Source organism: Tiliqua scincoides, chromosome 12 (assembly GCF_035046505.1).
Source record: "Tiliqua scincoides isolate rTilSci1 chromosome 12, rTilSci1.hap2, whole genome shotgun sequence".
Taxonomy (NCBI): Eukaryota; Metazoa; Chordata; class Lepidosauria; order Squamata; family Scincidae; genus Tiliqua; species Tiliqua scincoides.
The window spans coordinates 2164427-2176534 of NC_089832.1; the positions used below are offsets into that span (position 1 = coordinate 2164427).

At 50.6% G+C, this 12108-nt stretch overlaps 1 protein-coding gene across 1 annotated transcript in view; it reads left to right on the forward strand.

Moving 5' to 3' along the window:
- Positions 1 to 419: 419 nt before the first annotated feature.
- The window catches only part of WDR44 (WD repeat domain 44), a 35048-nt gene continuing 23359 nt past the window's right edge, over positions 420 to 12108 (forward strand). The window contains exons 1-3 of the mRNA XM_066640076.1: positions 420 to 524; positions 7550 to 7583; positions 9941 to 10015. Coding sequence (XP_066496173.1) covers positions 445 to 524; positions 7550 to 7583; positions 9941 to 10015 — 189 coding nt within the window. The 5' untranslated portion in view covers positions 420 to 444. The remainder of the gene's footprint in view (positions 525 to 7549; positions 7584 to 9940; positions 10016 to 12108) is intronic.

The window sequence follows — 12108 nt, forward strand, 5'->3', positions numbered from 1 at the left end:
AGGTTGCCAATACATACCTATATATCTATATATACATGTATGTGTGTGTGTATTTCTATGTGTTTATATGGTATATGAGTATGTGTGTATATATGTATACATGTATAGACACACACATATATCTATATATACCTGTGTTTGTACACGTGTGTGTATGTATATGTGTATGTATATGGTGTGTATGTATGCATATAATGTATATATGGATATACAGTGTGTGTCTATGTTTGCGTATGTATATATATAGACACAACACCTACATACACCTGTCTATATGTCCACCTATAGAGATCTATACGCCGCGCATACCCAGCACCGCCCCGGTAGCGCGAGCCTGGAGCCGGAGGCGGGGCTCTGCCCGCCCGGCCACGCCCCCGCCGCGGCTCTCGCGAGACTTGGCGCTCGCCCTGCCCGGCCGGCCCCGCCCGCAGCCCCGCCGCCAGGATGGCGTCCGACTCGGACCCCGAGGAGCTCTTCTTCGACGCCGCCGAGGACGTCGCCCCGCACGCCGCCAGCCCCCGCCGGTGAGTCCCGCCCGCGGCAGCACGGCCCGGCCCGGCCGGTGGGCCTCCTCCGAGGAAGTCCCTCACGTCCGCCGGGAGCAGGCCCGTCAGAGGCAGTGGGCCTGCTCCCGGCAAGGGTGGCGGCCCCAGCGCCGCCCGGTGCGCGTCTGCTCGCGAGTCAGCCCGTTGGAGCCAATAGGGGCTACTCCCGGGTAAGTGCAGGCAGGATGACAGCCGCAGAGCCCGCCCTGTGCACGTCTACTCGGGAGTAAGCCCGTTGGAGCCAATAGGGGCTACTCCTGAGTAAGTGCAGGCAGGATGACAGCCTCAGAGCCTGCCCTGTGCACGTCTACTCAGGAGTAAGCCCATTAGAGCCAATAGGGGCTACTCCTGAGTAAGTGCAGGCAGGATGACAGCCTCAGAGCCTGCCCTGTGCATGTCTACTCAGGAGTAAGCCCATTAGAGCCAATAGGGGCTACTCCTGAGTAAGTGCAGGCAGGATGACAGCCTCAGAACCCGCCCTGTGCACGTCTACTCAGGAGTAAGCACATTTGAGTCAATAGGGGCTACTCGTGGGCAAGGGTGGACAGAGTGGCAGCCTCGGAGCCCCTACCAGGCATGTCTCCTTGGAAGTAGCCCCCTCGTGGTCACTGGGGCCTGCTCCTGGGTAAGCGCAGCCGGAATGGCAGCTTCAGTCCTGTGCACGTCTACTCGGAAGCAAGCCCCATTGCAGCCACTGGGCCTGCTCCCAGGTAGGCATGGGTAGGATTGCAGCCTGCTCAGAAGCAGCCCCATCAGAGCTGGTGGGGCTCACTCCCAGGTAGTGTGGATAGGATTGCGACCCTGCAGCCCAATCCTCTGCATGCCTGCTCTGAAGTAACCCCATTAGAGCCCCATTAGGAGTGGGGCTCACTCCTGCACAGCTGTGGCTAGGTAGCAGCCTGAGAACCCAACCTCTTTCATGCCTACTCAGAAGCAAGCCCCATTGTAGTCAGTGTGACTAGGATGGCAACCTCTGCATGCCTGCTCAGAAGTAAGTCTCACTGTAATGAGTGCGGCTTACACCCAGGTAAGTGTGGATAGGCTTGCAGCCTGAAACCTTAATTCGGATTGCATTCAGTTGGCCAGCCAGCTCTTCATCCCAGCTCCTGAACCAAGTCTTCACCCCTCCTTCCTTCCCTCCCCCTGCCTCTTTGGGGAGGTGGGAGGACAGAGGTGTTGGGTGTGCCCCAGAGAATCCTAATTTGAATTAAAGCCTTAATTTGGATTGCATTCAGTTTCTGGTTCCTCAGCCAGCTCTGCAACCAGCTTTTTGTCCACATTGCCATTTAGCAGGATGGGGGTGGGTGGGTTGAAGAGTCAGGTGCACCCCAGAGAATCCTAATCTCAATTAAAATCTTATTAATTCAGTTTCTGGTTCCTTGGCCCACCAGCTCTTCATCCCAGCTCTTGAACCAAGTCTTCATCCCTCCTTCATCCCTCCTTTCTTCCTCCCCCCCCCCTTGCCTTTTAGCAAGATAGGGGGAGGGAGTCAGGTGCACCCCAGAGAATCCTAATCTGAATTAAAACATTAATTTGGATTGCATTCGGTTTCCAGTGGTTTTCAGTCTTTTTCATCTTGGGGCACACTGGCAAGGCAAGGTCAAGACACTCCGTCAGCTCTTTGACAATTGGCAAGGCACACTGTGCTGTCAGTGGGGGCTCACATCCCCCAATGGTCCTACTGATAAATGATTCTCTCCCAAATTCCCACAGCACACTTGGGGACCATTCGCAGCACCCCAGTGTGCTGTGGCTATTTTCAACCAGTGGTTGAAAATGGCTATTCTAGTTCCTTGGCCAGCCAGATCCTCAACCAACTTTTTGTCCCTTCTTCTCCCACCCCACCCCCCCATTTCCTTTCAGCAAGATATGGGGGGGGGGAGTCAGGTGCACACCAAATCTGAGTTAAAATCTTAATTTGGATAGCATTCAGTTTCTGCCTCCTTGGCCAGACATCTCAGCAACCAATTCTTCCTCCCCCCTTGCTTTTGAGGGAGATGGGGGGGAGTCAGGTGCGCACTAGAGAAACATAATACGACTTCAAAACTTAATTATACTCAATTGCTGCCCCTCTGGCTGGGCAGCCATTCTTTGTCCTTTAATTCTCCCCTCTAGCAAAAGGGGGAACATGGTGCCCTATGGAAAAGATGTATTGAAAGGAAACATCCACTCTGGCTGCACGAAACTTCTGTCTCTCATCTGGCCTGTCCTCCTCCATCCCTCTGCTTGCCCTTCTCTTCTGTCCTGCATTTTTGACCCCCTTGCCGCTTGTGACTCCCTTCCTTCCCTTCTCTGCCTTATCTTCCTTCCACCCTGCTTCCTTTTGTCTCCCTGCGTTGTCCTCTCCCACCCTGTCACTTCTGCTCTCATCCCTTTTCCATTCTCCACCGATTTTCTGCTCCTTGCCCTGAAAATGCCCACCACTCAAAGCCTGCATGAAACCCAGTTAAAAGGCAAAATCAGTTTAAGCCGCTTCTGCCCAATGTTGCATATATGCAACAGGGATCAAATGTGTACACCTGTGGCAGAAATGGGTTCAGTGGCAACAGTTCTGAAGGCCAGCTGAGCCACTGGTTTGAAACAGTGTTGGGGCAAGAGCTGTGTGGTGTAGTGGTTAGAACGCTGAGTTTAGAATGGGGAGAGACCTAGGTTCAAGTTGCTCCACTCAACCACCCAGTTTGGGCCAGTAACTCTTGGCCTAAAGCTGGGTGGTGGGTTGTGTGGGTCTAGATGTGCCATCCTGACTTCTTGGGAGGAAGGCTGGGAGATGTTTGTTTTATTAAAATGTGGTGCATATTTTGCTCCACTTTGATTCCTTTCCTGCCCCTGACCTTCCCGCCCCACACTTTCCTCCCCACTTCTGTGTCATACCATCTCTCCCAGCTTGTTCCTGTTCCTGCTTTCCAGTCCATTTGCCATAGCCCCAGTCCATATGCCATCCAGCAGGCATGGGTTGGGTGGCAGCATTTCCATTGGAAATGCCAGGTGGGCCACTGCTCCCAAGGTTGGCAGACGGACTTGGGAAGGGAGGATGGAATGTCCCAGTGGGCCACTGTCCACCGAAGAGAGGGCTGGCAGCAGATTGGCGCTTGCAAAATTTCAGGGTTTTGCTGATAGGCCAGGTACTTGATAAATGCCAGATGGCTCTTCCTTGCACCGCGATCTGAGGGAGGTCACTTACAAGAGTATTTTGTAAGCATTTGTCTAGTACAACAAAATCAGAACACAAAGCAAAGCAGGTGAGCCCCAGTGTCGCCTTCCAGTTGTTTGTGGAACACATTCAGGCTTCTGAGTTTTGGAAAAGCCTCTTTGGCTGCCTGGCTTTGGTGCCAGGTGTGTCTGCTCCAGCTGGGAGAGGCAGGGATGGGATCACACTTGTTTTCTTCCTCTCGTCTTCCCCACACGCACTTCCACGTGCTCTTCTCCTCCCCTCCCTTCTGCTGCTGTTTCTCCAACTGGCCTGCTTCACTCTCCCTCCCTTGCAGGCCCAGTTGCCACCCCTCCTCCCTCTGATCTCCCAGCTCCAGCCTCTTTCCTGCATCCTATCAAGGTCTCTTCCTCAGTGGAGCAGGTGACGTAGCAACATTGGCCACCACCCCAGAACCAGCTCTCCCTGTTCCCTTCCTCGCTCTTCTCTCGCTGTCATTTTTCTTTCATCTCTCCTCTTTGCTTCCTGATGCCTCTACCCATCCCCCACTGAAGGAGACAGCAGGGAACCCCATACAAGCAGGCCCTTTCTCTACCCCACTGCCTGCCCACCCTTCTTCTGGAACAAAGCCCTGATCAGAGAAAGACCCTTTTCACCTGCCCTCCAATGCTGTGCCAGTCACAGGGATGGGGGCTTGGAGAGGCTTCAGTTGGGCTGGGCTGTCATTGAAACGAGTGGAATTCTTTGGTCAGTGAAGTTGTGGTGTGGCCTGTTCTGCAGTCTTGGGGCAGGACTATGCCCTGCAGGGGGTTCCTTGTGCCACCTTTGTCAGGGGCTGACTTGGGTTGGCGAGACTGGCTGTCACTATCTTCAGCTGGACTGTGTCCGAAGGAAAGTGCTGGAGTGCTCCAGGCCATGTAAACAGTCTTCTTAGAGGGCACTGCTTTGGCTTCAGGAATTCCATAGCATCTGATGAGGGCGTGATTCATGTTCGTGAATCACATCTGCCTTGGTGGGGAGAAAACCATGTGAGGTCAGCAGCTGTTTCCAGAAAGACTCACTCAGCCAGTTCTGACTGCCCCGAGCTGTGCTTGGTGGGGTGCTTCCCATGCAGTCGTTTTCTGGGGCCTGGAAACACCTTAATGTTCAGCTTAGAAACTTGGAAGGGACTTTGCATGCCAGAGAGACTTTGCATATGTGGGGCTGCTTTCTGGTCACTTCCTTTAAGTTGGAAAAAGGAGGCATGGGGTTGTGCCTCAGTCCATCTGCAGTGTCTGGAGTGAGAGAAGCGGGTCACACAGACCCTACTGCGAGGTATTTGGAATGTCCTTTCAGTCTTGGGATTAGACAAAGGAGCAAACCTAGCCATGCCTATGAGTTACAATTGTTGACTACGTTGAGCTGTACGTGACTAGTTCCAACCCCGACCTCTTTATCTGAGCCATCATGTGTGTGAGAGTGACAAGTGCATTCTTGAACATCCCTGGTGAGAGCTGTCCTGCTCTCAGACTTGCCTGAGGCACCTGGGTGTGGATTTAACTAGGTGGGCACTCTGCTCAGTTTCATCTTCTCTTGTGTTTTACAGTTTGGGGTCCATAGTACAGCAGTGATTCTGTCAGTGCTTTCCCATACTCCCATCAAGTGACTTTTCACCAGCTGAATTGGAAGAAAGTTGACCTGTCAGTGGACCACAAAGGGCTACACATGTCCTAGTGTTTTATTTTTGGGGCTTAAAAAAAACTGGCCATCTTTGCAAGACTGGGATAGTCCCATTGCTGTTGGCATTGGGACTTATTTATTTATTGTTAAGAGTGTGTGTGTGTGTGTGTGTGTGTGTGTGTGTGTGTGAAAATAAATACAACTCTCAAAGCGACATACAAAAAAGACAATAAGAATTTGATGCAATAAAAAGATTAAACAATATTGCAGAAGATGAGAGCCACAGAAAAAGGTACAGAGTTGTAGCAAAGCCACAAGCCCGGGGAGAAGGGCAGGGACATTGGAGGGATGATGGCTATTACCGGCCTGTGAAAATAAGGCAATGCTTGCAGAAGTTCTGAAGGTCAGCAAGGGAGAAGCCAGGCAGGCATCATAGGGGAGTGAGTTTCATAGGCTGGTGCTGCAGCTGAGCAAGCCTCTCCCTGTGTTTCTACCAGCCACGCTTCTGACAGGAGGGTCAGATGTAGCATGGGGCTTTTCCCAAAGGCTCCATAGGGAGGGAGGGGGGACCATGTGAAAGCCTGGTTTTCTGACCAGTCAGATGGCAGCCTGGCTGGATCAATTGACAGCTCAAATATTGTCATTTCCTTGTCAAATTTTTGGAAACGATGAACTGTCTTAGAAATCCAGGAGAAACTTCTTTGCTATCGTTGGCTCTCCAGGCTTGAATGTCTCCCTTGCATCAGTGTCTTGCTTCAACCAGCACCTTCGGTTCTATCCACCACAACTGTTTTTCTGGGACCGCATCCTACCCTTTGCAGGGAGCAAGCAGCTGGATCACACCTGGGGTGGAAACACAACCTCCTGGTTGCTGCAGCAGGCAAGATGGAGTCAGGAGTAGTTCCAGGAAGTGACCTCCCCCCCGCCCCCGTAACTGCTCAAAGTCCCATTGGGCGATACCTTCAGTTTGAGCTGGGGGCTAACAGCAGGAGGCTTTTGTGCTGCTAAGTTTGCCCCAGCTGCTAGAGGGCAAGTTGTCATCTTTCCTGCCCTTGTCAGCCAAGGGCATTGTCATGAAGTCCAGCAGGTTTGTTGCCACCAGTGGCGTCCTTGGCTTCCTGTCATATTTGACTATAGTCAGCTGATGTTTGACTCTGAAGAACAGGCAGTCCCAATTGTTCTTATCTACCAGGCAACACTTTTAAGAGTCTTTGATGCCCGCCGATTGTTCATAGAGAGTCTTGGGGGTTGATACCACTCCTAGATTTCCACACTGGTGTGTGCTTAGTAAAACAGAGACTGTTGGGAGCAGCAACTGGTTTGCACAACTGATTACAAATTGCTGCAGCTGCAACCGCTTTGCAAGGATCAAATCTCACTTCCCTTGTATTTCAGATTAAAATTCCCACCCACCCTCTGACAGAACGGCTAATAAGTTTTGAGAGAAGAGAAATAACCCAGATTGCTTCACACGTCTTTCCCCCTTTCATCTTGATGATAAAGAATCCTTAATTGAATGTTTTTGATCATGTTGCGTCGGGCCCAGGTGACAAAACAGTGAAATGACGAAGGAATTCTTGTTGGAGACTTGCGTTTTTGGGCCCTGAAACTCACACTCATGCATTGCAGGTGGGGTTTGGCTAAGGCTCTTGGGAAGGGAGGACATTCTCCCTTCTGCCTTGCCTGAACAGTCTGTGGCATTTTGGGTGACAGGTAGTGAGAGTAAGGATGTGAGGTCTGCTCCTCTCTGAGTTGTGCATCAGTCTTCCACATTTCTGTTCACCACAGCAAGTGTGCCAGTGTTGCCTGGCAAGCAGAATGAGTCCCAGCTCTTGAGTTGCTGGGGGCTTGTCGTTCCTGGAGCGATGTGGCAACCCCTGAACATTGCTCTTGCAGATGAGCTGCAAACACCACACTGTTCTGATTTGTGCTTCTGTGTGGCACTCGAGCATCAAATGAGGAATCTGATTGAAGCCAGCTTTGTCTCAAAATTTGGAGTGTGTGTGTGTGCATGCCAGATTCTGTGTCCCAGAATCTTTCCTGGTGCCTTGGGAGGGCTGAGAGGTGGTTGGGAGAGGTAGTGCGGAGGCTACGTTGCTCATTCCCCTGAAAATGTTAAAAGATTTGCATTTTGTTTGCTGTTTTTTCCACTGGCTCCTGAGCTCCGGCCTGAGTGTGTTTTCTTTTCCCCTAACAGGTCACCAACCAAGGCTGGGCCTCCTCTACCCCAGGTGCGTCTCTGTGTACAAATGTTTGTCCAATGCAATCAGCAGAGTCTAGTTTTGAGAGAGAACAGCCAGGTGGCCTTGTTCTGAAGATGTTAGACCTGCAGTGCCTGGGTAGACAGTGGCAAATGGAGACCATCTCTCTGAGAATCTTCTCTTTTTGTTCCAGTTCAGTTTATTGCCGAAGCAGACCTCGTGAACTGAGCTCCGTAAGAGAGGAGAGCAAAACCTGGGTGGTGGTTCTGATCTTAGGGTGGCACGGAGAGCTGTAGGCAGGGTCAGAGTTCCCTCTTTCCAAAAGATCAACCCTTGGATCTATTAGGAGAAAGAGAGCCCTCAGTAGTCTTAAGGGGAATTGCTGGTTCCAGAGAGAGGTTGCTGTCAAACCTAGGTTGGTGAAACACGGGAACAGGCCAAGAAGCCCAGCTGGGCCGTGCATATATTCACAGCCATTCCACACCCAGGAGTGTGACAAAGGAGCAGTCAGGCTTTTTTAGATATGCAAGATGCTTAAGGTTTTTATGCATTTTGTACTGGGACTGGGAAGGTGGACCACCCTCCACTGTTGGGGTCTCCAGTCCTGATGGTGTCTCCAGTCACTTTCCAGTGGACCTCCTTGTACCTGAAGATTGTGGGGATTCTTGCAAAGGAGTAGGAGGGTCTCATTCTCACCCCAAAAGGCACTCTTTGTCCTGCTAAGTAAGAGCTTCTTGATGAAGATAAATGAGGCCTTGGCTGCTGAGGTTGGCTAAGTTGATTGCCATTTGTAAATGTAAAACCCGTTGGGGGTTTCTGGTTAAAAAGCATGAAAACAGCAGATTACGTAAGACTGGCCTTGAACTCATCATTGAAATCCTCACCACTGTCACAAAGTAGCCAGGTGAGAGATTGTGACCAGTGTTTATTGTTTTTTAATCCTCAACAACGATCCGGTAGAGTAGGTAAGGTTGAGTGATGGTTAGCCCCAAGTCACATGCTGAGAGCCGAGGCAGGGAGGCGATTTGGACCTGCCTTCCTGATCCTAAGTGTATGTTCTAGCCCCACTATGCCACTCTGGGTGGTCAAGTCCCCACTCAGCCTTGACTCTTGTTGGGTGACGTGGGGCCAGTCATGATCTCTCACCCTGACCTACTTTACAGGGCTGGGGACCCTCACCTCCTCTACCTCCCTGTGCCCCTTGGAGTAAAGGCAGCTCATTGCAATTGTCATCCTGTCTCTCAGAACAGGGGTCTGACTGTCCTGGATCCAACTCCATATACTGTGACTGAGACCCACCCAAGAATCCCTGTGCCCTGCTTGGCTTCTGCCCATCTGAACCTGATCGGCCAGGTGTTTCCTCCTTCCTTTTTGCCCATTCTCCTTGTCAGGTGCCCTTGAGGAGGGCACTCCGTTTGGCCTCAAGCACAGAGCTAAGAACATCCTCTGCAGACTTCGCCCTTGCTGGGTGTGGTGTCCAGGTACTCTTCAGTGCCCCTGGGCCTGGGTTCAGTGAGCCACAACTGCAGTGTTCCTCCTAGCTGGGCTCCCCTCCCTTCTCTGCATCTGTTGCCAGCAGGGAGCTGAGTGTTGCGAGGAGAAAAACTGGAGATGATGTGAGAGCCGAGCTCTAAACTTAGCGCATGGGGAGGCAGCCTCGCCGCTTCCCACACAGGTAATTAGTAGGCTGCTGCTACCATCAGTGACAGCACAGCTGACGCTCTGGCATTTAATAAGTAGGCCAGGAGTTGGTGCACATTTAGTGGAGGGGCAGGAGAGAGGAAAACCCTGGCATGTGTCCAGAGGATGCTGTGCTGTTTTCCAGATTTTTGTCAGATCTGTTTTGCACTTGGCCATGGTAGTTTGGAATGGAACCTCCAGCTTCTGAAGCAGTGTACCTTGGAGTACCAAATGCCAGGGTGTGCAGCTGGGCCAGGCTGTCACCTTCATGTTTGTGGACTGTGCAGAACCATCTGGTTAGCCACTTTGGAAAGCGAGATGCTAGAGTCAGCGGGCTGCTGGTCTGATCCAACAGGGCTGCTCTTATATTGATAACCATGATAGCTAGAGGTGTTTGAAAACTGCTATTTTACTCAAAAGTAAGTCCACTGTGTTCAGTAAGATTTAGGCTGTCATCCTATCTTACTGGAAACAAACACTTCTAGCTAAATGCAGCTTCCAGGTTTGTGCTTTGTCCATACAAGCGTGTCCAGGAATTTTGTGTCATGCCTGCTTCTTAATATGTTCGGCAAGGAGTCTGTATCTGTAGTTGGCAGTGTAAGACGAAACAAAAGCCTCCTTTAGCAATGTCTTTGTTGTGTTTTGCTGCCCTGGGACTGATGGTCGTAGGCCATTGTAAAGAGATCTACTTTCCCACTGTGTTGCAGGAACTGGACAATGGGCCGCAGGCGGCCGAGTTCGAGGCAAGAACCCTGAAAATCAAACAGGATGACCCCAAGGAGGTTTGTTCCCTGCTACTTGGCTTGAAACAAGTGTGTGTCCAAGTCGTTTTTAACCCCCCTTCGAGAAGCCATTTCACCCTCAGCACCCCTTGATCCTAGGCACATCAGACCCTTTGTCACTACACTGGTGCTCTCCCCAGGTGTGGCTGTTCAAGGAAAAGCTATTGGCATTTCATTCAAAAGCAATTCCTGAATATGTGGAAATGGAATAACTTCTCTGTTTCAGGGTGGCCAAGTTGCGTTCTGAGGTTGAAATAATTTACCATTCAAAGGGCATTAATCCATTACCTGCTGGTTTCATGCAGATTTCTAGTAAAGGGTTCAAAAGAAGGCTGCTGGTTCACTAAAATCCAGAGTCTGTGATTGCTCTATGGCAGCTTAAATGCTCTTCATCTTCAGCTGTCACTGATCCTGCCTTGATTTACAAGAGAGCACAGTGTTGGGTCGTCCTCCATGCATGCCAAGTTCAACTTCATATTTTCTTCTTTCCAAATACAGCTTAAAAAACATTCTGTTCTGCATTGATCTCCATTTCCTGAACAGCGTACCTGAGGCATTTGGGTTTGCCTGCAATAAAAATGGCTTTTCAGAGTGTGACAGTGAGGTGTATGTTTCTTGATCCCCCTCCCCCCTAAGCAAGAGGCAGGGGTCCTTCTTGCAGTTGTAGGACAGACCAATTAAATCTACCCCCCCTCTTTTTCCCTTCAGGGATGAGCAGGTGCTTTCTGGGGAGGGGCCGGAACATGGGCTGTGTCCAAAAATCCCAATGCAGCCTTCCTCTTTTCTTTGGGGCAATTAATGCGTGTATTGGGAGCAAATCTGCTGTGCTGTGCTTTAGAATCCAAGAACTTCACTTCAGTTTGAAAAACAAAACGATCCACAGGAGTAAAATATCCAATGTTATTAGGGGTTCAGCAGCACGAAAACAACTTTAGCATGAAGCCAGTGCAAAATCAGAATCTGCAAACCCAAATGCCTTAAATGGCCTGGGTGCACTGCTTTCAGCCTTGCCTAGGGCAAAAAGGGGTGCTGGGCTGGGTACTAGAGAAGCCTCCCTGGGGAAAGCTTTTCAGATCCAGGTTGTTGGTCACCTCGGAAAAGGGCCTGCAAGGGGAGAGCTTGATGCTCAGGCTGGCTGGAGCAGGAGAAGGCCTGCGCCTAGGTCTCATCTTGATTGGGGCTTTGCAGGTGTAAGAAGTTGCCCCTTGTGCTCTGAAATGGACTGCTGAAGCATGTCCCCTTCGTTCAGCCCTAGTCTGTAGTGGGGCCACTCTATGCCATGCCAGCAGACATTTCTAAGCAGTTTGCAGGGCTGCAGTACTAGTTGCTGCCCAGATCTTGGCAGGGAAAGATGAACTCCATGCTGCCTGAACCCTTCTCTGGTGTTGTAAACTTAGGGACGTTTGGGGTGCTCAGAGTTCTTGGTTCTCGAACCCTAAAGCCCTCAAGGCCCCTCTGCTTAGTAAGCACTGCCACCACCCTGTATGTGCCAGTGCCTCAGTCCAGGGACACTGAGACCCTCTAGGCTTAACTCTGTCCCTTGCAGGCACTGAGCTCTTTCTCCATTTAAAGCTTCAGTCCTCTAGTTACTAGACCTCAATGAGCACTTGGTAGCTTGCTGAACAGCTAGGCAGGATTCTGAACCTTTGTCCCCAACAGGCAATGAAACAACTTAGTAAAAGAGGTTTTAGTTTATTAAGTACATAAGGTTACATAAAGTTACAGTAAGGCAGCAAATGCTGGAGGCATAAATATCTAGGAAACATCTCAGCAATAAAATAATAAAGCTAGCTGGCTATCTCTATTAATCCCCATCTCTCACCTGGGTCAGTTACTCTTGTAGATCTTTTAGCTCCAGGCTACCTATGAGGCCAGGTGCTCATGTTGGACAATGGAGCTCCAAGCGTGCAGGATGTTGCCCCCAAATTCTGTCCAAGAAGGAACATGCACATCCCTTGGGGCACTCATTATTATACTTCTTATACTAATTGTGCTGAGGTGACTTCATACTTACTTAGACTGTCCAATCAGAAACTTTTGAGGACAGAACCTTCTTAAAGTTGGCCTGGTTGACATCCCTCCTAGATCTTACC